The 26478-nt window shown below is 42.3% G+C and overlaps 1 protein-coding gene and 1 long non-coding RNA gene across 2 annotated transcripts; one reads left to right on the top strand and one right to left on the bottom strand.

The window, feature by feature from the left end:
• Positions 1 to 10593: 10593 nt before the first annotated feature.
• Positions 10594 to 11623, top strand: LOC148973289 (uncharacterized). The gene is made up of 2 exons (XM_089120783.1): positions 10594 to 11025; positions 11292 to 11623. Exons 1-2 carry the CDS (start codon positions 10684 to 10686, stop codon positions 11460 to 11462), a joined length of 513 nt encoding a protein of 170 aa, XP_088976909.1. The 5' UTR covers positions 10594 to 10683; the 3' UTR covers positions 11463 to 11623.
• A 721-nt stretch (positions 11624 to 12344) lies between these two features.
• Positions 12345 to 25745, bottom strand: LOC120495138 (uncharacterized). The gene is made up of 3 exons (XR_005625988.2): positions 25692 to 25745; positions 15028 to 15112; positions 12345 to 12659 (listed from the first exon to the last, which is right to left on the bottom strand). It is a non-coding gene; the product is annotated as an uncharacterized LOC120495138 (long non-coding RNA).
• Positions 25746 to 26478: the final 733 nt, after the last annotated feature.

Below are 26478 nucleotides of genomic sequence, written 5' to 3'. Positions count from 1 at the left end.
ACGTGACAGCTGCATAATGTATTCGTACTTTTTGGACATTTCATGACTTTTACAACTGACAACGTAACTTAACTTAACTACGACGTCACTTGCCCGTAATTTCAGTAACGTTGGGCCTACCGTCTTTTACTAGGTCTTTATGCTCTCATAATCGCAGCATTTGCTATTTCAAAAGTGTAATGAAACGTCAAGCACAATATTGTCGAATTTGCTCTTTATACCAGTGGTTCTCAAGTTCAACTCCAGTCCTCGGATCGACCCACTGCTCTGCACATTTTGTCTCTTATCTGACACACTCAGTTCAGTTCTTAGTCCATCCTATATATCTGAGGATCTGAATCAGTGTGTTAAATAGGGGAGACATACACAATATGCAGAGCAGTGGGTCCCGAGGACTAGAGTTGAGAACCACTGCTTTATACCATATATATATATATATATATATATTTTTATTTTTTTATTTTTTTTACAGTAGCCTATAGTGAAGTGAAAGCAGTGCGCTCGCCCCTCCTCCACGTGCGCGCTCCATTGAAGAGTGGCCTTCGCCACTTCGAGTTGCTCTTAAAATCCATTTGTTGAAACATCAAACATCAGTGGTTCATCAATCTCAGCCGAATGATGCACATGAATCTCAGTCCAGTGTAGTTACTCATCGGCTACAGTGTGAATTATGTGATTTTTCTGAGCCATATGCAATTTAAGTCTAGCGTGTATTACACCTTTACTGGGCACAAATGTAGATATCACTGTAATTCTGGTTTAAACAATATAAAACCTGAACTTATTTTTGATCACAGTCCAGCAGAATCCAGTGAGGAACAAATAGGAGATGTAGTTTCAGTAGATTATGATAACCCCCCAAATGATGACGATGCCGATGAAGATTATGGAGAATCAGTTAGTCATAGACTTGCATCCTTATTGCTACGTATGCAAACCATTTTGCATGTGTCCAAGTCAGCAACACAAGAAATAGTTAGTGAACTGTATGAGTGTTTTAGCAGGAGAGTTTACCAATAGGTCAATTGAGGAAGTGCTAAGGGAACATAATTGCAACACTGACAGCACTGTTTTAACTGTGGTAAAGAAAACACTGCAGGAAACTAATCCACTTTGTTTACTGTCAAAGACTGGACCATTTGGCACTGACCATAGGAGGTCCCTGTTTTTCAGAAATAATTTTCCTGTCATTGAGCCTGTAGAATATATTTTGGATAATACTACCAGGAAGAAGACATTTGTATATGTCCCTATATTAAGTGTTTTAACAGAGTTACTTAACAGAAATGAGATTCTAGACAAAGTTCTAACCGAAGAATCTCTTGCATCCGAATCTGGACATTTTAAAACTTTTCGTGACGGCACATTCTTTAAAGAAAACGTCTCAGTTACGGATGTAACCCTCGTTCCCTGAGTAGGGAACGGAGACGTTACGTCAGAAGTGACGGAGAATGGGGGTTTCGCATAGAAAGCCAATCCTCTTCGAGTATTTAACAACGAGCCAATGGCATGAAAATGCCTTAGGGCTGCGGAATTTGCATAGCGTATCTCCGCCCCACGCAGTGGGTATAAAAGGAGGAAGTGAACGCAACCGCAGTATGTCTTCGCTGAGGAGCCAAGGCTGAACTCCGGCGTCTACCCAGCGATACAGCTGAAGTGGCAGGGAGACGTAACGTCTCCGTTCCCTACTCAGGGAACGAGGGTTACATCCGTAACCGAGACGTTCCCTCTCGTAGTCACTTCGAGTTACGTCAGAAGTGACGGAGAATGGGGGTCAGTGCCATCACGCCATCTTCAAGCTGTCTTCCAGTGCCCTGCGAAAGTCTGAACCCCTGAACCCTTTTTTTTTTAACAGGGGTCCCACTTTGACACAGGATTACCAAGGTACACTGGGAAACATATCCCGGGAGGGACATGCTACCAGATGCCTACCGAAGGAGGACTTACAAATACGCATATGGCCGCATAGGAACGCATATGGAGAACACTGGAGCACCAACCGCAGGTGGCTACTAGAATTTAACTCCAGGGGTGGCAGATGGCTTGCCAAGGGAAGACACATGCTCAGAGAGGCTTACAGTGGATAATACACATGAGACAGTTACCATAGGGAACCGTGCACATGGAGGCACCTAGCCGGCATCCAGAGCAACAGCAGTGGTGCCCGCATTGTCGGTGCTGGAGGACTCAAGGCTTCAACGGAAGACACTGAGGAAATATCGCACTTATCCAATCCGAGGAGTGGAATGGCGAGCAAGCGAAGACACCTAAGCGGGTCCAGTACTGGCGGAAGCGAGTACGTGAGAGGACACCGGCTCAATTCGCAGATTATAGAAACTCGCGAAGGTGTTTGGTGTCGCCCAGCCTGCAGCTCTGCAAATGTCTGTTAGCGAGGCGCCGTGCGCTAGAGCCCAAGAGGAGGCCACACTCCGAGTGGAATGGGCCGTCACACCAAGGGGGCACGGACGGCCTTGCTGCTAGTAAGACAAAGCAATGGCGTCCACCATCCAGTGAGACAGCCTTTGCTTTGAGAGAGCCTTTCCCTTCTGGCTCCCCCCATGACAGACAAAGAGCTGGTCTGAGGTCCTGAACACCGCGTTCTGTCGTCGTAGGTGCGGAGTGCACGTACTGGACAGAGCAGTGCAAGGCTGGGACTGCCTCCTCCAGGGGCAGCGCTTGCAGGTTCACCACCTGGTCCCGGAAGGGAGTGGTGGGAACCTTGGGCACGTATTCAGGCCGGGGTCTCAAGAACACGTGAGAGTAAGCCGGCCCGAACTCCAGGCACGCTTCATCAACGGAGAGTGCGTGCAGGTCCCTTACTCTCCTGATGGAGGCCAATGCAATCAGGAGTGCTGTCTACATAGGACAGGGCTAAAACTCTACCGACTGCAAAGGCTCCAGGGGAGGCCTCTGCAGAGCACTTAGATCTACTGAGAGGTCCCCAGAGGACACGAGGCGAGGGAGGTGGTTTTAGCCTCCTTGCTCCCCTCAGGAACCTGATGACCAGGTCATGCTTCCCATAGACTTACCTTTCACTGCATCATGAGAGGCGGCAATGGCCGCGACATGAACCCTAAGGGTGGAGGGCGACAGCCTACGCTCCAACCCTTCTTGCAGGAAGGAAAGCACGACCCCCATCGAACATCTCCGGGGGTCTTCTCCGCGAGAAGAGCACCAGTTGACGAAGAGGTTCCACTTCAACGTGTACAGGTGTCTCGTGGACGACGCTCTAGCGGAAGTGATGGTTGCCGCCACCGCAGGTGGCAGCGAACTCAAACCTGCCCCGTCCCGTCCCGGAGCCATACGTGTAGCCTCCAAGATCGGGACGAGGGTGCCACAGAGTGCCCCGTCTCTGAGTGAGTAGATCTAGTCTCAGAGGAATAGGCCAAGGAGGTGCTGTCGCGAGGAGCATGAGTTCGGAGAACCACGTCTTGGTGGGCCAATAGGGGGCTACCAGCAAGACCTGCTCCTCGTCCTCCTTGATCTTGCACAACAACCAGTGCAAGAAGGCTCACTGGGGAAAACGCATAGGCCCCGCGGCCAGCTGTGCGCCAGTGCATCTGTGCCGAGTGAACCCTCGGACAGGGAATAAAACTGGGCGCAGTGGGATGAGTCCCGGGAGGCGAACAGAAGTATCTGTGCCTCCCCGAACTGGTCCCAAATCAGCTGGGCCGTCTGGGGATGGAGTCGCCATTCGCCGGAGATAAGGCGGACCCGTGACCGCTCGTCGGCCGCCAGGTTCCGGTCTCCTGGAATGTACACTGCACGAAGGGACCTCAGGTGCTTCTGACTCCATATCAGGAGGTGGCGGGCGAGCTGCGACAACCGGCGTGAGCGTAGACCACCCTGGTGGTTGATGTACGCTACTGCAGAGGTGTTGTCTGAACGGACAAGTACGTTTTGACCCTGAGCAGTGCTCGAAAGCGGTGCAGGGCCAGGCGTACTGCCAGCAGCTCGAGGCAATTGATGTGCATGAGGCGCTGGGGTCCTGTCCAGGAACCCGCGGCTGCATGCCCATTGCACATGGCACCCCAACCCGTGGTAGATGCATCCGTGGAGACAACGAGATGCCTGGAAACTCGCTGAAGAGGGACACCGGCCCGTAAAAAGCTGAGGTTCGACCACGGAGAAGGTTTGGTGGCACGCTGGAGTCACTGGAACTCGGAGCGAGCCGCGATGCCATGCCCACCTCGGGACTCGATCGCGAAGCCACAGCTGAAGCGGTCTCATATGAAGCAATCCGAGCGGCGTTGCCGCGGCTGCGGATGCCATATACCCCAGGAGCCTCTGAAAGTTTCAGTGGAACCGCACTCTTGCCCTCGAACAGTCGAAGACAAGTCAGCAGTGAGTGCGCGTGCTCATTCGTGAGCCGCGCGGACATGGCGACCGAGTCTATCTCCATGCCGAGAAAAGAGATCCTCTGCACGGGGCAAAGTTTGCTCTTCTCCCGGTTGACCCGAAGGCCCAGACGGGCTAGGTGCCGGAGCACCAGGTCTCTGTGTTCTCAAAGCTGTTCTCGAGAGTGTGCCAGTATCAGCCAATCGTCGAGATAAATCAGGATGCGAACCCCGTGTTCGCGAAGGGGAACAAGGGCTGCCTCGACGATCTTCGTGAAGACGCGAGGTGACAGAGCTAACCCGAAAGGGAGAACCATGTACTGATGCCTGGCCTCGAGGCAAACCGAGAACGGTCTGTGTCGAGGCAATATGGAGACATGAAAGTACGCGTCCTTCAGGTCGATCGATGTCGTTCCCCGACAGAAGAGACGAGGGAAGGACCAGCGTTCCACGGGGGTCTGTTCTGCCGGGGGTCTGGCGATAGAGGGGGAGGGGAGTGGTGTAGTCAAGGGAAGACACATGCTCCCATCCGCACCCTCAGAGACAGAGAGGAATGAGCGGGGCGACGCACTGGACGTCGTGCTCGCTCATTCCAGTCTGTGTGCCCAATGATAGTGTCAGTTTTTCTTCAACCAGCTCAAGGAGCTAGCTAGAACAAAAGATTCTCCACCGGCCCTTCACCGGGGGAAGGAGGGGCCCTGCTACCGCCTCCTGAGAAAAACCATGACACTATCACTGAGCAGCCCGTCTCAGGAACATCGCTTTGCCTGGCGTTCGCGGGGCACGCGGCCTGAGGGGGCTAAGACGCTTACCTGTGGCCTCCTCCACGACGTGAACCGGCTGAAGGCTGCTGCTGGGGCCGTGTGGGAGGGAGGGGAGCCGCAGGGGGGCGTCCTCGGCGGCGAGCGGGCTGAGGCGTCTGAGCCGACGGTTGGGTGGAGGCAGCAGCTGGCCGTCGGGGCAGAAGTGTAAACCCGCCTCCGTCTGCTCCAAGGCGGTCGAGAAGTGCTGGGCAAAGTCCTGGACCGCACCGCCGAAACATTTAGATGATGCTCCTGGACCACAGCGGTGGGCATCACCTGACCAAGGGAGCGAGCGGCCGCTTCCGTCGCCCGTTTGAGAGCAAGGTAGGCGGCAGGCTCGCAGCTCGCTTGGTCCGTCCCCTCCTCGTGCACATTCCCGAGCAGCTAGCAGGTGCTCATCATATGCAGGGCGGAGGCTGCCTGTCCCGCCGCTCTACAGGATCGCGCCGCCATAGACGACGAGAACCCATAGGCTTTGGATGGGCATCTGGGAGCACCGCGGGAGGAGGCGCCCTGCGGACGCAGCTGCATCGCAACAGAGCGCTCCACCGGAGGAGTCCCAGCGTACCCACAGGCAACCGCGTCGCCAAGGGGAGGAAAGGCGGGGAAACTGAAGCACGCTCTCGGGGCTTTTTTTTTTTTTTTTTACCCAAGTGTGTGTCAGTTCCGCATGCAACTCGGGGAAAAAGGAAATTGGGGTTGGCCGTGGCCGTAAGGCGGCAGCGTTACCCAAAAACCAATTATCCAGCCGCGAGAGCTCGGGACAGGGCGGAGTTCCACCCCCACCCGATGCTCACGGAGGCCCGAGATAGCATGGCCGTCATAGCGGGATCAGACACGGCGACGTTGACGCTCCCGAGGGAGGCAACGCGGCCGCATCCTCACTTCCCGAGGAGTCAAGCCCGCCTTGTGATGCTGCGAGCGTCATCGCATCATCCTCTGGAGCGCTGAACGAAACAGACGGTACCTGCAAAGAGGCAGACGTCTGAAGCGATACAGCGCTCACTGACTCTAACACTGGAGCGGTGGGTGTGGCCCGAGGAACTAGCGTCGGGGGTTGTGCCACACATTCACCGTCATATCACCCTATCCGCGAGTCGAAGAGCTTCTATTTTAAGAAGCAGAACGAGTAACGGACATGGGGACTCTCACTTTATCAGATCATTGAGTCTAGATCACAGTGTAGAGATGCTCATGTTCCCATTCAGAAGGAACATGAGTCATCCACGAACGCTGCTACTGCATGCTGAAAGCCCAGGCACACAAAGCAGCGATCGCGACCATCAGAAAATGACATGAAACGATCACACCCAGAAGAACACGGGCGAGACGTCTTTAAAAAGACGTGCCGCGTGCAGCTTTTTCACTTAGAGAGGAGGAAATTCACTCTTTCAGCGCTGAGGCGACCAGGGAGAAGCGCAAAGTCTGGCAGACCACTGCTCAGATCGCAGGCAATGCAGAGTCTCGCTGGGTACCGCCGTCACACCAACACTGAAGAGGACGCTCGTCTCGAAGAGTCTTGAATCAGTGAGAATGGCTTGACGAGTGAAGAAATCTCTTGGCTCCGAAGCGAAAACATACTGCGGTTGCATTCACTTCCTCCTTTTATACCCACTGCGAGGAGCGGAGATACGCTATGCAAATTCCGCAGCCCCAAGGCATTTTCATGCCATTGGCTCGTTGTTAAATACTCGAAGAGGATTGGCTTTCTATGCGAAACCCCCATTCTCCGTCACTTCTGACGTAACTCGAAGTGACTACGAAAGGGAACCCACTACTCTCCACACAGGAACTGCCAATTGCTATTGCATTGTACATAGATGACTTTGAAACATGCAATCCTTTATGTACTTCTAGAAAAAAAATAAGGTATGCAGTATCTATTGGGTATCAGCAAATTTGCCTATAAAATATAGATCATATTTGCAATCTATATATCTTGCAGTAGTATCGTGCAACAGTAATGATATCAAAACATTTGGCTACGAGAAAATTCTTGAGCCACTTATGAAAGACCTACAGATACTTGAAAACCAAGGTCTGTTCGTCCAGAGATTAGGAGCAAGCATCAAAGGAACTGTGCTTTTTGTCTCTGCTGATAATTTAGCTGCTCATTCACTTGCTGGCTTTCAAGAATCATTCACTGTTGACAAATTTTGCAGATTTTGTTTAGCAAGCCGGAGAGATATTCAGACAACCGAAGTACGAAGTGGGTCATTTCCGCTTAGGACTAAACTATCTCATGAGGCAGATATTTTGGAGGCTAAACAAAATGAACATGTACAGAATGTAAATGGTGTCAAACATAATTGTGTTTTGAACAACTTGACTTACTTCAATACAGTTACAGGGTTCCCACCTGACTTTCTGCATGACCTCTTGGAGGGAATTGTACCTTTTGAACTTAGCTTGTGTCTTAAAAAATTGATCTCGGATAAGTACTTTACATTGGATGAATTAAATTCTGCTATTCAGAATTTCCCGTACTTGTTCTCCGATAAGACTAACCGCCCCTACAGAATTCCTCCAAGTTTCAGAATCAATGGTACAATCGGTGGAAACGGTCATGAGAACTGGACTTTGTTAAGACTTCTTCCACTGATTGGTGAACTAATCCCGGAAAATGACATAACATGGGGTGTTATTCTTAAATTAAAAGACTTAGTAGAACTTTTGGCATCACCATCTTTTACCAATCAGTCACTATGCTACTTGGAAGAAAACATCTCAGTCCATAGGCAGTTGCTCCAGGACGCCTTTCCAGACAGTAAACTAAGGCCAAAACACCATTTCATTGAACACTATCCCTACCTCATCAGGTGCTTTGGACCTTTGCTGGACTGTTGGACAATTCGTTTTGAAGCCAAACATAGCTTTTTTAAAAAAGTTGTGCGTGATGTGAACAATTTTAAAAACATTTTGTTAACATTAGCCACAAGACACCAGCATATGTTAGCTTACTTTCTTGCCAGCAGTGGAAGTTAGCAGAGTTTCTCTGGTTTCTTTGGACATTTTGGATGACTCTTTTAAAAAGGCTATCAAAAAAATTAAGTACAAAGATGTTAAGACCGTGTCTCTTGCAACTTGTGTGATTCTACATGGCACTAAATACTCTGAGGGGATGTTTGTTTCTGTTGGGAGCACAAGCGGACTACCTGATTTTGGCAAAATTCTCAAAGTACTGATTGTGGGCAACAAGGCATCATTCATCATTGAGTGCTTTTCAGCCTGGTACTTGGAGCACTTCAGATGCTATGAATTGACAAGGAAACTTTCCACAGATCTTCAAGTTGCAGACCCAGAAGAACTGAATTCCTTCCACCCAGTGGCTCCTTACATGGTGCGAGGAAAACTAATGGTCTCACCCAAGGTGTTTTTACTTCACTGAGGTAAGTCTTTTTATTGTAAACATCTTAATCAATGAATGTCAAGCCTTTTTAAGAATTTCCCATTTTAAATTTGTAAAATGATACTTTGCATTTTCAAATTGATAGGATAACTGTTTATTACACATTGGGCCTTATTTTGGAGTTTTGCCCATTTTTGACATCACATGGTTGTTTCCAGAACTCAACAGTTAAAGGGATAGTTCACTTTGAAATTATTTTTTGATATGTTTTAGCTTACCTCAAGGGCATCCAAGATGTAGGTGTCTTTGTTTCCACAGTATTATCAATTTTGATATTTTTCGGTCAAACCTTTCTTGCCTGTCAGTCATATAATGGAGGTTTGGGGGGTCCACCCTGGGTTCACCTTCTAAGAGCATGCACAGAGAAGTCAAAATTAAACATGATTTAATGACTCGTAAATGTAAGTACACATTGATGGCCTAAGACACGAAACGAGTGGTTTGTGTGAGAAAACGAACAGTATTTATATCGTTTTTACTTCATGTAATCACAGTGACGTCCAACTGATCTGATGGCACGGGCGCTTCGGTCTGCGCATGCGCCTGAAGTGATCGCTTGCGTGTGTATGTCACTCATTGTTTACAGAGATTTTGGAAGTTTTACATTTCAGTGTGAAGATCTAAACATATTTAGATATACAGGAAATCAAAATGGAAGACTCTGTGTAAACAATGAGTGATGTACACGTGCAAGCGATCACTTCAGGCGCATGCGCAGACCGAAGCGCCCGTGCCGTAAAATCAGTTGGACATGGCTGTGTTACACAAGGTAAAAACGATATAAATACTGTTCGTTTTCTCACACAAACCACTCGTTTCGTGTCTTAGGCCATCAATGTGTACTTACATTTACGAGTCATTTAATCATGTTTAATTTTGACTTCTCTGTGCATACTCTTAGAAGGTGAACCCAGAGTGGACACCCTACCCAGACAGCAAACTGACATTGAATCAACGTGGAAACGACGTCTCTCATGACATTGAAACAACGTTGATTTGCTCATCGAATTAACGTTGAACCAACGTCAGACGCGGCATTCTTCAAAGCTAAATGAAATCGAAAATTGGTTTGCTTTCATAACGTTGAAACAACGCGTTGATTTCAAGTTGATTTTCCGTTAGTTTTGAAAGAATGACTCGTCTGACGTTGGTTCAACGTTAATTCGATGAGCAAAACAATGTCAGATCAACGTTGTTTCGATGTCATATTTCCACGTTGATTCAATGTCAGTTTTGCTATCTGGGTAAACCTCCATTACATGACTAATAGACAAGAACAGTTTGACCGAAAAATATCAAAATTGAAAATACTGTGGAAACAAAGACACCTACAACTTGGATGCCCTTGAGGTAAGCTAAAACATATCACAAATTAATTAGCTGAACTATCCCTTTAACTTGATGACTAGAAATTTATCTTACTGAAAAAGTTAATCATTTAGTTAATTATTTTTGTTGAATTTTATAGTTAAAACAGAATTTAACCCCAGTAGTATTCCTCTTCTGTTAAGCTTCCAGGATGCTGCTTCACGTCATTCTTGCGGACGATGACATCCGTAGAGTCCAGATTGAAAGTCTTCCAGAGACGGTGGATGAACTGAAGGCTACACTCAAGAGCAAGCTCGATCTAGAGGGTGATATTGTTATCCAGTTTCAAGATCCAGAGTTCAACAATGAACTTTGCAACTTGACTGAAATGTCTGAACTGCCCAAAGAGAGAACAAGGCTGAAGGTAATACTAAAGGTACCACTCAACATGCCCCCCTCTGTATCCTCCTTGGACAGCAGTTGTTCTGAGACGGCCAATGGGACCTCCGCCTGTTCTCTTTCAAACCCTCGCTCTAAGCACTGGCCTGACCCCTTTAACATACCGATTTTCTCTTATGACATTGAACTTAAGCTCCGAAAGGGAAATGAGACTTATGAAAAAGATGGGTCCCTACTTCCTGTTAATGCTGCAATGAAGAGAGACATACTTGACAAATTAGGGAGTGCTATGTATGAGCACAATGCATATCCAACATCAAAACAAATTGAGGATGTTGCCAAAGCCCTTATTGAAAAGCATCCCTGTTTGAGAGAGCCAAGTTCTTCACAGGGGTGGTACTGCTGGAAGTTCAGCCTCACTTTTAAGATGGGTAACCTCCGTCAGAAGTACCGTATTGCTGGATGCCCAGAGCTTACAGTCAATCAAAAAAGGTCAACAGACACACCAACTGGGAACAGGACAATGAAGAAACCAAAACGTTCTGAGCTTAACTTTTTGCCAGATTTTCCTGAAGGGAAGTCTCCAGACTGCCTTGAAAAAGAGAGGATAGCTCTGAAGGAGGAGATGACGAAAAGGAAGAGTGACTGGAAAATTATAGATTCTCTGATGGTGAGCACGTTTGCCTTGCGAAGGAAGGAGATTGTTCACAATGAGCCTCCTGTGTCTGAAATCAAAGACAGATGGCCAGCACTTTTTTCAAAAAAACAGGTAATTTTGTATCTTTACAAATGTGAAGCTTTGGAGTCATTCAAGATTTAGATTTGAGTTTTGGTTCAATATCAGTGGTTTATGCATTTGTTGTTTTGGGGATTTGTTTTTCTTTTTTAGTTTTTAGTTGTGTTTTTCCCAGGTGCAGCATTTTTTTTTTTTTTTTGAATGGCCTTATAATAGTCAAAGCTGAACTAATGCCAAGCTCTTTGCTCAACTTTTACTGTGTTATGTACTGACTTTTTCTTTGGATTTTCTCTTAATAGATTAGTGCTGAGTTTATGCGCCTGGTTTCTGCTGATCTCCACCAGTCTTTCTTTGATGGACTCGACAAGTATGTCCCAAGACTGTTACAGATGTACAGAGTGGGAACTAGTAGCAGTTCTGACCTGCGGAGTCTCCTTGAGCCCCTTGATGTACATGTAAGGATAATCTGATTTCCCCAATCCTTGATCAGTCCCTTAACAAAAACATAACATTGTCACTTGTAGAAGTTGTCAATTATTGTCAAACCTAAGGAAATTAAAAGCTGTTACTGTCATTCGCTTGTTTGCAGTTCAGTGTAGGGTTTACTGGGTCTAAGGAAACAACAACAAAAAAACTCAAATGGCCTCTAAATAACATTAAAAGGACACTTAAGTTTTTTTCTAGAAAACGTACTCGACAACAGTGATAATGTGTATGAAATACAAATCAAAAACTTTTGGGCACCACACATTACATTTATTCAGTATGCAAGCATGGAGTAGTTTGTGACAAAAAACAAACTACTCCATGCTTAGTAAAAAAAAACTTTGTGATGGTTTTAGTAATTAAATTTTTTTCGCTCCCACTTTTTTTGTGCTAACTGAAAGCCAACTACTCCATGCATGTGACACATCAGCAGCATTAGTGATGCACCGATGTGAACATTTGTGGCCGATACCGATAACCGATATTAACATAGCTGTTATGGCCGATACCGATATTTACCGATGTCGATATCCCTGTATAAAAAACACATAGCGAGGATTAGGGCTGCACGATATTGGTAAAAAATGACATTGTGATATTTTATTTTTCTGTGATTGTGATATAAAAACAATTTCACCAGATTACTTGAATTGCTCTATTTGGAAAGAATGAATCATTCTAGAATGACTGGGGTAGTTTTGTCATGGAGTAAATCCGCAGAAACTAATATTAATAGAATGTTAACAAAATTTGTTAACATTCTATTAATCTATGAACCTTACACTTTACAATAAGGTTCCATTTATTAAAGTGCACATTTAATGTACACTTTAATAAATGGAACCTTATTGTAAAGTGTTTCCGATTTATGTCTCTTGAGCTCGTGTTGGACAGATCAGTTGTTTTAACCATTCATTAAAGTGAATCAAATGACTTAAAGTGAAATGACTTAATGACTTAAAGTGAAAAAAAAGGGATTCAAAAAGATATTTCTCTAACACATCGCGCTCGGGAGCAGACAAGGAGAAAAGTCTTCCGTAGGGTGGCGTGGCACCGAGAAGAAGATCAATACTGCAATTGTAAGGACAGTGAGGAGGGAAAGAAGTGGTCCGAGAACAGATGAAAACCACCCGCAAATCATAATACTCCTTCGGGACCCCAGTCAAATCATCTGGGTTCTCCTGAAACACAGATACAAGAGAAACAGGAGGATTAGCAGACAATAAACATTCGACATGACAAGACAGGTTCCATGAGAGGATACTATTATTAGAACAGTTAATGTGGGGGGTTATGCTTAACTAGCCAAGTGTCCCAGTACTACGGGGGAATAAGGGGAGTGAAAAACTAAAAAAGAAAGAGTCTTGTGGTGGTTGCCTGAGAGATAAGGGGATGGACCGCAGATGAACCTCAGGAAGAGAACTTCCATCTTAACACAGTCTCATCCCAAAAAGTCATATAACTGACGTCTTGGGACGTTTTTTGACCGTACGTCAATATCCGCCTTTTTAGGGCCCCCTTAAACGTCGGTAGATGGCGATCCTGGGCCGTCATACAACTGACGCTTTACCTTTAACGTCAGTTAGGTGACGGGTTAGGTTTAGGTCTGGGGTAGAGGTAGGATCCCATAACCTCATCTACCGACGTTTAAGAGGGCCCTAAAAAGGCGAATATTGACGTATGGTCAAAAGACGTCCCAAAACGTCAGTTATATGACGTCTTGGGATGAGACCGGGTAAGGGGAGTGGTCTCTTCACATCTCTTCAGGGGAATACCTTGTTTAAGTGCCCAAGTCTCGTCAAGAAAGTTGAGAGAAAGAGAAGTTGTTAGAGAGAGTCTTCTGGACGAATTCAGGTCTCAGTCAAGCCCAAGATATTAAGAGTAGAATGAGATACAAACAGGCGTGCCGTAAAGGGGGGGTAAACGATGACGATTCTCGGGGCCCATGACAAAGAGGAGACAAGTAAAATTGTGGTGCTAAAAAAGTATATTTGATTGTTAAAATTATTAACTTTAAATTACTCTCTTTGCTGTTTCCTGGTGTCAAAAAATGTGAGGTTGTTCTAATACTTCTAAACCCATATTGTTGCTTGCTTAGTATATCATATTTTATAAGAAAATCATTTAATCTTGTGTAAACTAATTTTACCAATATTTTTGAAAATTGTGAAAGCAAAGAAATGGGCTTATAATTTGAAAAGGTATCTATCTCCAGTTTTATATATGGGTTTAACTTTAGCAATTTCCATTTTTTTTTAGGAAATATGCCATTTTAAAGAGACAAATTGCATATATGTTACCAGGGGTTTCTCAACACACTCGATAATGTTTTACCACAGACATGTCCATGTCATTTCAGTCAGTTGACTTCTTATTTTTAAATGATCTGACAATATCAATTATTTATTTTCCATCTGTTCCTCTTATAAACATTGATTGCTTATTTACACTACCCGTTTCTCTTTCCATTCTACTTTTTTATCAATTCCTACGTATCTCAATACGTTTCGATTGAGCAGGGTGTCGTGGGTGCACGGCTTTGCATTACAGAGGACAAATTACGAAAGTGGACATGGGATGGAGTTCAATTGTCTGATTGACTTAAATACATGAGAATAATAAGTCAAAATACCATAAAAGCGCATGATTTTATGTAAATTAATATGAAAAGGGGGGAGGGGGGGGGGCTGTCAAGATTATTTTCATGGGGCCCAAAATCCTTAGCAGCGCCCCTGGGAGTCGCAATAGTGTGCATACTTGGCGCGAGGCAGATCTGGCCGCGTTCGCACTGCTCGTATCATCACTAATGATCTGTGGTTTGCCGTAACGAGTGATCTTTTGAACTAAACAGGTCTTGCCCCATACATGGAATCAGAGTGCCTACTGTATGTGGTAAATGGAAAATCTCTACAGCAAAAGGCCAACAACTACATAAATATGGTTTGTTCTACCATTTATTAGTAATGATTTACACAGTTTGTTTACTGCTTACTATATATCTGAGCATTCAGTATCGTGCAATATAGCATACAGAAGGTGATGGAAAATTTGCGGGGAAAGAAGTGCTGCATTTTATCATTTAAACGTGACTTTTCAAAAATTCTATAATCCATGATTGCTGCCACCATATGACGTTAAGATGTCAAAATCGAACGTTTTAGGGGAAAAAAACTGGCGCCTAAAGGGTTAATTCTGAAAAAAAACAGAGATTCTTATCATTGGACAAAAAATGTCCTCACGTAATAACCTAGAATAATGTTTAACACTTGAAGGCTGCTCTGTCCAGTCTTTGTCGTCGGTTAGGAACCTGGGTGTGCTCTTTGAAACCAATCTTTCATTTGAAAGTTCTAGTATCTGTAAAACCACATTATTAATTCTTAAAAATATATCTAAATTAAGACATATGCTTTCAATGACAAATGCGTAACAGCTAGTTAATTCGTTGTTGACATCAAGGCTAAATTACTGTAATCCTCTTATGGGTGGTTGCCCTGCATGCTTAATGAACAAACTACTGCTGGTCCAAAACGCAGCAGCTAGAGTTCTTACCAGAACCAGATCTGATGAAGGACCTGCGCCCGGACAGTACTGAAGTGTCTCCCCCTGTGAAGGCCTCATTTCCTTCCCTTTACCTCTGTACAGATAAAACATTGTCAAAATGATTCCAGTTCACATGGATACGCAGAAGCGACAAACAATTCTGTATTGAGTTTTTAAAGGGGTCATTGGATGCCCGTTTTCCACAAGTTGGTGTGATTCTTTGATTCTTCATGTAAACTTTGTAACATACTTTGGTTAAAATTCCTCAATGGTTGTGTAAAACAACAATCTTTTTACCTCCTCAAAAACAGCTTACAACAACCCATTTCAGTGCATGTGTCTTTAAATGATAATGAGCAACCTGCCTTGGTGGACAGTATACAAATAGCTGAGGATGGAAATATGCTAATACGGGATAGCATGTGGTCGTGAGCGGAGCATGAGCAATGTCATCCAAAAGAAAATCCAAAAGGCTTGATAGAGAGTGTTTAGGCTTTTTATGTCACAGTGTTACAGGGTTTGTGTTACCCAGGTGTCCACTAGATGTCCTCCTTCCCCACGGTGTCATTCACTTATGAACTACAATTCCCACGATCCTTGTCTTATCATTGCACTCAGCTGTTCCTCATCACTGATCACTGCACTCAGCCATTTCCCCATTATCATTGACTATGGGCTCTATGCACGGCGTTATTTCCGGTGAAGGATTAAGGATGCTCGATAACTTCCGCCGATCATAGAGTCCAATGCAATACCGAGAGTTTATATTGAATTTTGAACTCCATGGTTATACTAATGAAACGTTAGTCACAAAAACAGATAAAACAGACACCCCTCGTTGTGTTTATGCTTCTTTTTAAAATTATATTAAATAAACATAACTATATATAAAATTACATCTAAACGCATGTACGTTTCGTTTCAAAGACGGGAGGACAGTAAATATTGAAGACTCTGCCATAATCCCGTTTTCTCCGGTTTTCCTCCGCTTTAATCTACACAAACGGAAATGGACGAGCATCCTTACGTCAAATGCGGAACTTATGCGTGCATATAGCCCATTCCCTGTGTATATAACCCTGTCTGTTCAGTGTGTTTCACAGAGTCCTTGTATTTTGTGTCACACCACTTCTGGTCTGTGTTTAGTTCCTAGTTCCTGGTTTTTTTATTTGTTTTGATGGCTTCTATTGGTTTGACCCTGCATGTGTGACTACGAGTTTGGATTATCCTCTATTAAAATACTGCTTTTGGATTTAACCCGTTTCCCGTGTGTGGATCGTGACATTTTGAGGATTAAAAAAAATAGGAGTGAATGGATTTTTTTCATTGTATGACACACTGCAAAGACACATATGCAAACACCATATAAAAGTGATTTTTGCATCTGATGAACCCTTTAAGGCCAGACAAGTAATTTGGTGAGGTCAATTTTGACTACACGCTTGAACTAACCCTTTTTGGGTGAACTAACCCTTTGAGGGTTTTCTGTTAGAATGGTGTGATGTAAGCGCCCCCAAAGTTAATAACTAATGATCTTTGCAATGGAATTGAATCAATCAAACTAACTTTAGCTGGATAATAACTACTGTAAAGCTAAAACAATCTCTTTTTTGACTCTTATATTGCATTCAAGAGATAAACAACTATGTCTGTGATTGGATACATTGCTCACCACTGCAAAGTTGTAATGGATGCATTTGAGTGCTTGCATTTGAGTGCTTTGCCAAAAGGGTTAGTTCACCCAAAAATGAAAATTAAGTCATTAATTACTCACCCCCATGCTGTACCAACCCCGTAAGACCTTCGTTCGTCTTTGGAACACAAATGAAGATATTTTTGATTAAATTTGAGAGCCGAATCACTACCACATACAGTAAGCTCCTAAGGGAATGACACTTGACTAGTGTTAATTTTACCAGCCATTTTTAAATTTAGTTTCAGTTTTTGTCCAGTTTCAGCATCGCTTGTTAGTTTTTATCACATTTAGTCGACATCATCCCATTTTTATTTAGTCTAGTTTTAGTCGACTATAAGTCGAGCATTTTAGTCTTTATTTTAGTCCAAGAAAACATAATTTTATTCGTTTAGTTTTAGTCAAAAAAAAAAAACTGTCAACATTTTAGTCTAGTTTTAGTCAGGACATCATTTTAACCTTTTACTTTTTTGTCAGCAGATAATATTTAACAGTTCCTAAAATTATTTCACATTTCAACATTTTCTCTCATCTTTTTGATAAAAAAACACAATTTTAAGGAACACATGCAGACATGGAAGATGTTCTGACAATATTTGCATATTTATTTTGAACATTGTTAAGGTTCAAAGACACAAACACAAATGCTTGCATTAAAACAAATAAAATACACCTGACGAAGGAAACAAATAAATAAAATAAAGTGTATTATGAACTTAACACAAGTGCTGGCTGTTTAAAGCTAGTTCACATAGAATAATAAAATAAATAGATTTGAGGTCAATGTTGTGAAAAAAAAAAAAAAAACTCCAACTGATACAACAAAAGTGCTTTCCTGCCAGCTAGTTCACATGGTATATAAAGGTACAGTATTTAAGGTGAAACAAGGCATAGCTTGCTAGAACGTATGAAATCTTTTTAACTAATCTTTTTAAAGCGTCTGTCTGCTTTAATCAAATTTAACTGAAACTATAGTTGCCCGGCCAGTATAACATATCTAAGTTAGCATAAATTTAACTTCACATACAATTCTATCAACAAGTGGCTACGGTCGCTACGTGCTAAAGAAGCTAACGCAACATAGCCAGCCTGGATACTAAATGCTATGAAAGTTAGCCATCATTAGTTAGTTTATCATTGTAACAAAATGTGTCCATATATCACGTCTCTTCTTTATACCGAGCCCCGTGCAAAGCATGTTTTACTTTTAACCTGTCGCCGCCGCATCACCGTGAATCCAGCTCCTGTCTGCTCTATTGTGTTGTGTAGGCTACTCTGACTGACTGTGCCCGCCCGCTCCAGGTTTGAACGTGGGTGTGTGTGGCGGAAGAGCTGACGAGGAGGAGGCGGAGGAGGAGACAGGATTTGACAAAACCATATCATATAATAATATGTCATTTTCGTCTCGTCTTTGTTCGTGAAATAAAATGTCCATAGATTTTAGCCCAGTCTTTATTTACCGAACTGCATTTTCGTCTCGTCTTTATTAGTCTACGAAAATTATTTCTGATTTAGTCCCAGTTATTGTTTATTAGTGGGGATTTTAGTCTCGTCTCGTCTAGTTTTCGTTCGGTGAAAAATGTGCGTTGACGAAAATATTTTCGTTTAGTTTTCGTTAACGAAATTAACACTACACTTGACGGCCTAGAAAGTCAATGAAGAAAATGTTTAAATATTCCATGTGACTACAGTGGCTCAACTATAAGTTTTTCAAGCGACGAGAATACTTTTTGTGCGAAAAAACAAACAAGAATAACGACTTTATTCGACTATTCCTTTTCTTCCTTGTTGGCCTGAAACGAGACTTCAATAGATTTCCACGACGCATGCGCGAGAATTGCGATCTCCTTCAACTACTTCAGTTAAGTTCTCGCGCATGCGTCGTGGAAATCTCTTGAAGTCTTGTTTCTGGCCAACAAGGAAGAAAAGGAATAGTCGAATAAAGTCGTTATTTTTGTTATTTTTTGATTCGGCTCTCAAATTTAATAAAAAATATCTTCATTTGTGCTCCGAAGATGAACGGAAGTCTTACGGGGTTGGAACAGCATGGGGGTGAGTAATTAATGACTTAATTTTCATTTTTGGGCGAACTAACCCTTTAATACAGTATCAACGGAGGGTGCTATTGTTTGCGTTTGAGGGTACTTTTTTTCTACCCAGAATGACCACATGTTAGGCTGCATTTATACTTTGCATTACCATTCGATCAAGCAGACCAGATCATGAGCCAATCAGGACACGGTGCGTTTACACCTGTCCACATCAAGTGTCTTCTGTATCTGGATAATAGATCAGATCTCGATTTCCCGCAAAAAAAAAAAGAAAAAAAAAGGATGGCTTTGGTCGACCTGAAGTGGTGTCCCAGACAGCAAACTGACATTGAATCAACGTGGAAACGACGTCTCTCATGACATTGAAACAACGTTGATTTTGCTCATCGAATTAACGTTGAACCAACGTCAGACGCGGCATTCTTCAAAGCTAAATGAAAATCGAAAATTGGTTTGCTTTCATAACGTTGAAACAACGCGTTGATTTCAAGTTGAGTTTCCGTTATTTTTGAATGAATGACGCGTCTGACGTTGGTTCAACGTTAATTCGATGACCAAAACAATGTCAGATCAACGTTGTTTCGATGTCATATTTCCACGTTGATTCAATGTCAGTTTGCTATCTGGGGTGTTTTCTATAAAAAACAGTTTTCAGTCGGGGGACATTTTACAAATTTTGCTAAATGAGGAGGATGAAGAGGCTGCAAGTAGGCTACTAATAATGTTGATAGATGCCGTAATGGAAATGGTACAGAGAGACGTATGTGTCCGAGAACGTTGCCAGCTGTGGTGGGAAAAATGTCCTTTCTTTACAAAAAATGAATGGTCCTGCCACTTTCAGGTGCAAACTGTGAAGGGAAACATTTCAGTATATTTGCGATGTAGCCTACATGTTCTTCGCACTCGACTGTCCTATCGCAAAACCACGCAGCTCTCCATTCCGGAGAGAGGTGTGACGTCCACCTGTGAATGTAGACACGATGGCTGGATTGCGTTTACATTACACTGAGATCCGATCACAATGCGTCCTAGACTACCTCCGAACCTGGACATGGTGTTCGGATAACATAACGATCGGAAGCGCGTATGTGGATAACATCCGGATACAGGTAACATCTGGATACAGGTAACATCCGGATACAAACGCAGCCTTAGATGAATGGGTTGCGAGTACGATGTGTTTTACAATTGTCCACTTTCATGGTAACAAAATCTGAGACATTGTAAATTGTAATCAAACACTATGGCATCAACAACCCAGTGAAAATGTCTCTAATTGAAAATGGACAGACCTTTTAAGCAGTCTTCAAGAACAGTTCCGTCAGCTTGAATTGAATTGTACCAGTATTGGTGAAGTGCCCTCAGAGCACAGAGCATGTGCGATTTATGCGCTTTGCCCAACTCCAGAAGGGAAGGAGAGAATAGAAGAGCGCCGGCCCAATTTCCAGACAAGAGTCATAGCCTTACAGGGCCTGAAGGTGTCCAATACGCTTGACTGAAGTCGAAATGAATAACAGCATTGCCTTCAGAGAGAGAACGCACAAGCTCTCCATCACAACAGGTTCAAAGGGAGGAGCTGTAAGCGTGTTTAGCACAACTGCTACATGTGTAGCACCAGATGTACGGTCAATGCTAAGAGAAGAGCATCAGTCAGTAAAACGTCAGTTGACATTCAGTGAACATTCGTGGAGCCAGGAACACCAGTGAACTTTAATATGCAGTGAATCACCAGCGATTTTGCCATCTCAAGTCAAAAATGGGCCATAGCACAGTACATTGGAGCTATCAGAAAATAGCAGGTATAGAAGTCTTTCTGCATTTCACACACTTTGTTCCTTTTAGCATAAGACTAGTACCATGCTGCTAAAGTGGAGCTTTATAGCCATGGTCAGCTGTGTTTAGCACTTTGACTTTTTGGTTTTGAACCATGTTACATATTTTCTGATTGAGGGTCAGCTTTCTTATTTGTATTCAGTGCGATGGCTTAACATGTAAATAATAGGCCTACTATATTTTCTTCATTCAAGTTCACATTCAAGTGATTTCATCCTCTTTGCAATCCCTGTGCTATGGGTGCATTTCAGTCATTAAAATGGCATTACTTTTACAGAAAGGCCTCTCACTATGAAGCAGGTGTTGATAAACTTAAAATATTGCTGTATCATTCTGTGGAGCTGTTTGTGCACCTTGAGTGCAATAAGCTCACACAAATTGTTAGATTGCGCAAGCAAATAAGTACCCTTTTATTTGAAATATGAGTAAATCACAGAGGAAAAGATGTTTCTGTAGCATGTTTGCCAAACATTCCTCGTCATTTCAAGTAAAAAAAAGAATCCACAAACATTTAAATCAAAAGTCAAGTTTCTCTCTTATTCATATTCCTTTATACATGTTAACAATGCACACAAAAATACCATATGAATATGCTCATATTTGGTCACTGTCAGTGTCAAGCACACATTTTCTTTTACAAAGATGAATTTACAAATCAATATACAGATATAACAATCCTCATATCAATTTAGCCTTCATCTGCAAAAGAATAGTTTGATTTATAGTAAAATACAGTGGAATAGGTGGCATAAACTCAGATTACAGAATATTACATTTAAATAGAAGAGAAATACTATTAAAAGAAGCTTCAAAGTGATTTGGTTTGTAATGAGAATGATAAGTTCTTTTTGGTTTTCCTCAGTGGGATTCCCCTAGGCATGTCTCTCTCTCTTACACTCCCTGAGGGTTACACAGAGAACAATATGGGTGGATTTGTTTTGCTGTCTCTGATTGAATTAGGATTGATTTTGCTGCTATTTTGCCAGGAGACTATCAGGTCTCTGGACTTCTTTAAGTGTGTTTATTGGATAAATGTTTACACACTAGTCAGCAGGACCAGTGGTTTGTTAGCCTGCCATTTACTATAAAAAAATAAAAATCAATAAATCTGAAATGTAATTTTACATCTCTTCATTGTGAGAGGAATGATTGTTTCCAGCCACACGGGATGTGAAATGTCAGTGGCCAATCCAGTGCGAGTGATACAGAGAACCAATTATAGCTAACTATGTAACAAATCTATGTATCAAATAATTTAATAAAATAACAAAATGTAATAAATAAGTAATTTAATAAATACTTACAGCTAAACATCTAAACCTCACACATCACAATCTCACTCAAAAGTAGTATAAGAAATGATATATAGGGTTGATTATTTACCACAGTGACATGCCGTTTAACAAGACAAGCCTCTCAAAATAAAAAAGATAGTGTTCTGTTTCAAAGTGATGAAATGGCATGTTCAACAGCACGCTTTAGAAGACCACAGCAAACACAGCAATTAGCCTGAATGCACTTTGAAGTTCTACATTTCTGCCGTCTTTGTGTCTACATACACTTAAACACTCATACTGTTATTAACATGACTTCACACACACACCGTGCTACTAGAGCAGAAGATATCACTGTGAAGACGGCAGGGGTCAGAGCTGATTCTTTGCTTTTTTTACCATAACTTAGGGTCAGTGCAGTACAGCAAAATATATGAGAAGTGTTTTTGAATATGTACCACTACCACTGATACAAATAATAATAATAATGAAAAATATATGAACCAATTTCAGTGAAAAAATTAAACGAATGACTTTGTTAGAATTTGGTATGTCACGTCCACCTTTTGCATCAGTGGAAAACAAAGTGTTTAAATAGTGTCACACATTTGCTTGCATTGGATCAGAAATATATATATATATATATATATATATATATATATATATATATATAATTTAAATATTTCTTCATAATGTTCAGTCTTTGATTTAAATGAAAACAAAATCTAAATACAGTATTTAATTAACCTCTCTGTATGCACTATGTTATGGCATTATGTACATTTTGCATGTGGTTTTCTTGATCTCAGTTGTGATGATGCATGTTTATGAGTTCTGTCATGGGTTTTAAACTGTTTTACTGTATTATTCACTGTATCTATAATAACAGTATATTCACACCTACAGGTCTTTTCATCAGAGGTGTGGTTTTGTATCATTAGTGTTAACTTCTGCTTTAGTAGTAAGTTAGATGTTGCTAGACCCTGTCATTTGTCACTGGCACCAGGGCTAGTCCAGACAACATCTCAGTGTCATCAACACAAAAAAACACAAACCTCATCATCGGCTGTGGCTCAGCAATTTGAGATAATAGGCAGCTGCCAAAACAAAAATAAGATACGTGTAATGTTTGTTGGAAACGTGATAAAATGGGGTCCTGATAATTACAGTATTCAGAGGACAACAGGCACAAGTAATGACAGAAGAGAGAAGAGGAACTCAACTGTAGGCAAATAACCAGTATGGGGTCTCAAAAGTAACTGGAGCCTTTGTTCTGGGGACATTTGTCATGTGCCTAATCACTTATCTAAGGCAGGAGACAAGGGGAAAAAAACTCAATTATACTCTAAAAATCTCCAACTGGAAAAAATCTAATAAAATGTATGTGTTACTTAATTGGTAAAATATTCAGAATACACAGTGGCTGTCAATAAAGAAACATGCTTCTTTTTGCTCTCATAATGTTGTAGAAGAGTATCTACCAACAAAAGACTAAGGGTGTGATAAAAAACAGCCAATTTTTGACCTTCTTGGTATAAGCTATAGTATTTTCTTTGCATGTGGCAGGAAAACCAAGAAACGACTGAACCAATCCAAGTTTTCACAGACTTGACAACTACAGAGTTACATTAGATATATAATGATGTACAGCCACATTGTTTGTGTAAAATGTTCACTAATGCTTTTGGAGAATATCACATTGCTCAACGAGACGGTCCGTCAATGTCTAACTGTTTACTTAACAGATAGGCTTGTGGATATGGCCGTTGACTGAATTCTGGGTCCCATGACTGTATATTGCTCTGGTCCCTGCAGTTCTTCCAGAACTCAAGCCCCGTTCACACTACACGCGACTTTGTCGCTGCAGGTCGCCTGTGGCTGCGCTGTAGGGCGTTCCCCACCACTGGTTGCCTAGTAATGTTTGTGAGTGACGGTTTATTGCCACTACAAACAAATATTTGGTAAGGAAAAGTCTAAATATAAATGGAATCAGTATAAAATGCATAATATTAAAGATGAACGAGAAACAGTGAGTGCTCTTTGCCATCGCGGCAATTTAACTGCAGCAAACGGGCAAATACCAGTCTATCTGGGTTCCCTGAAACCATTCAGTCACGGAGTCAGTACGACGAACACCACTGTATGTACACGGAGATATATCATGAATTATAGGACAGTTTCTGACTGCTAAAATGAGCTTCTCATTCAACTTGCCTCGGTCAGACTCAGCACTGAAGAGTGACGCGCTCCACTGACTTCACTCCTATTGGTTGTCGCTCGCGGAAATCGCCCTTCATTTGCATAAAGTTAAAGATTTCCAGATAATGTCTAATTGAAGAGAATTGGCACTGGCTGGTTACTTCTGGGTTCTGGACTGGCTGCAGTAACGCGTCTCTGTCCATGCAGGGGCGCTTGCGGTCGAGTGCAGAATGAATGGGAGTCAATGGGGTTTCACCCCCAGAAATCCACTTTTCTCAGGATGAAATTTTTTGTCAAGTAATTTGAAAGTTGCATTCAAAAGGGAGGGCTAAGAAAATACACTCAGCTGAAAATTGCATTTTTAAGTTCACTTATCTGTTCTAAAAATCCGTTCAAAAATGTGATGACGTCACACAATAGCAGAATGCTACCCAGACAGCAAACTGACATTGAATCAACGTGGAAACGACGTCTCTCGTGACATTGAAACAACGTTGATTTTGCTCATCGAATTAACGTTGAACCAACGTCAGATGCGGCATTCTTCAAAGCTAAATGAAAATCGACAATTGGTTTGCTTTCATAACGTTGAAACGACGCGTTGATTTCAAGTTGATTTTCCGTTAGTTTTGAAAGAATGACGCGCCTGACGTTGGTTCAACGTTAATTCGATGAGCAAAACAATATCAGATCAACGTTGTTTCGATGTCATATTTCCACGTTGATTCAATGTCAGTTTGCTATCTGGGTAGCGTGTTCCGGCCAACAACGGCCTAACCTGTAAGAAATCAAAAGGACATAAGTACTCGTTCATTCGACTTTTGGCCGATAATCTATATTGAACTTGCGGAATCAACAATAAAATCTATTTTGATTTAACGACAAGCAGGTGAAAGAGACACATTTAGCCGTTTAGCCCCATAGACTCCCATTCATTCTGCTCTTGCCCGTGATCACCTCCAGTGGAATTCTAATGGAACTGCAACCAAGATGATACACAATGGGGCTAATAGGAAGTGCCAAGGCCGTTAGACGGGCTCTGACATTTCTAAACTTTGTCGCGTCGCTGGACACGCCCCACTGGTCGCCGGAAGTCGCATGCTCACCATTGATAATGAATGGTATCGCGTTGCTTGGTCGCGTGTAGTGTGAACGGGGCTTCAATCAGCATAATCAGTTCCAGCAAGCCTTTTGGGAGGTGTGATAGTGGAAACATCTTAAACGTCTTAACAAGAACGTCAGAAAACGTCTTAACAGTGGGCAGAAACCAGCACCTGAGCCTTGACGGTTATTTGGTATATCCCATTTTGTTTATGCTTATATCACATTTGATCCATTTTATATGCACTCTAAAGCACTTATTTGAAACAGATTATTTACCAATGTTTGGATTTCATTACACATCATGTCCATCTAAAATGAGCAATAAGTTGTGTACACAAAAATGTAGGCTTTTGTACAGAAAATATTTTATTACTTTTCAGTTGATTGTACCACAAGATCAAATTTTTTTATTTATAAATTAATCATTTTATGCAACATTTAACTTCAACATTTAATACAACAATTATAATTCTATGAACACAGCACTTTTTAAAATAGACTTAACATTTCCCTGCTTACCTTTGTTCCGGCGCCATGACAATTCATGTCGATCCTCTGGAAGCGAGAGAGACAGATAGACAAAGAGAGAAGTTCCAGTCAAAACCTGTTGTTGGAGTCACCCTCAACCACACGCGAGCGTGCGCGCACACACACACACACACACACACACACACATTTATACGATCAGGCAGAGGGTGCTTATCTAATGTTCAGGATTAAATTCAGTTACCCTCGAGGGATTGGGTTAGATGTCAGAAAGATAGATGGGCATCATGCTGAAATACCAACGCGCAAAAATCATTTTGCATGTGCTTGTGTGTGTGTGTGCACAAATATAATGCAAATATAGACATGTATGTCCTCTCTTCCCAGGAGCATTATGTAAACAAGGGAATGGAGATGGCATCACAGCAAAGCACTCTATAACAGCCAATGAATCATTTTGAAACTTTCATTTAGTTGATTTGCACCAAAGTCAATATTAAATAAAAAGGAATGAAGTTAAAGAATTTAACCGGAAAGCAAAACAATAACATCTCCCGATGACGTATTCTTCAATTATGACATCAATAAAAGTAAGGAAAGTAAATCAATCCATCAAATGGGTGTATTTAATTGATGTATTTTAACTGCTTAGACATATTTCAAATGAAATTAATTTAAATAGTATTTCTCTCAATATTCAGAGCATAACAGATTGGAATGTAGAATGAATTAAAGACAGCGGATATTGGGGCATCATCCATGAAACAATTTAGCAAATTGAGTTATGCCATTACATTTATATTGCACACAAATTTGCTCT

This window comes from Pimephales promelas, chromosome 16 (assembly GCF_988280905.1).
Source record: "Pimephales promelas chromosome 16, fPimPro1.hap1.1, whole genome shotgun sequence".
Classification (NCBI taxonomy): Eukaryota; Metazoa; Chordata; class Actinopteri; order Cypriniformes; family Leuciscidae; genus Pimephales; species Pimephales promelas.
This window is presented reverse-complemented; position numbering and strand designations above follow the sequence as displayed.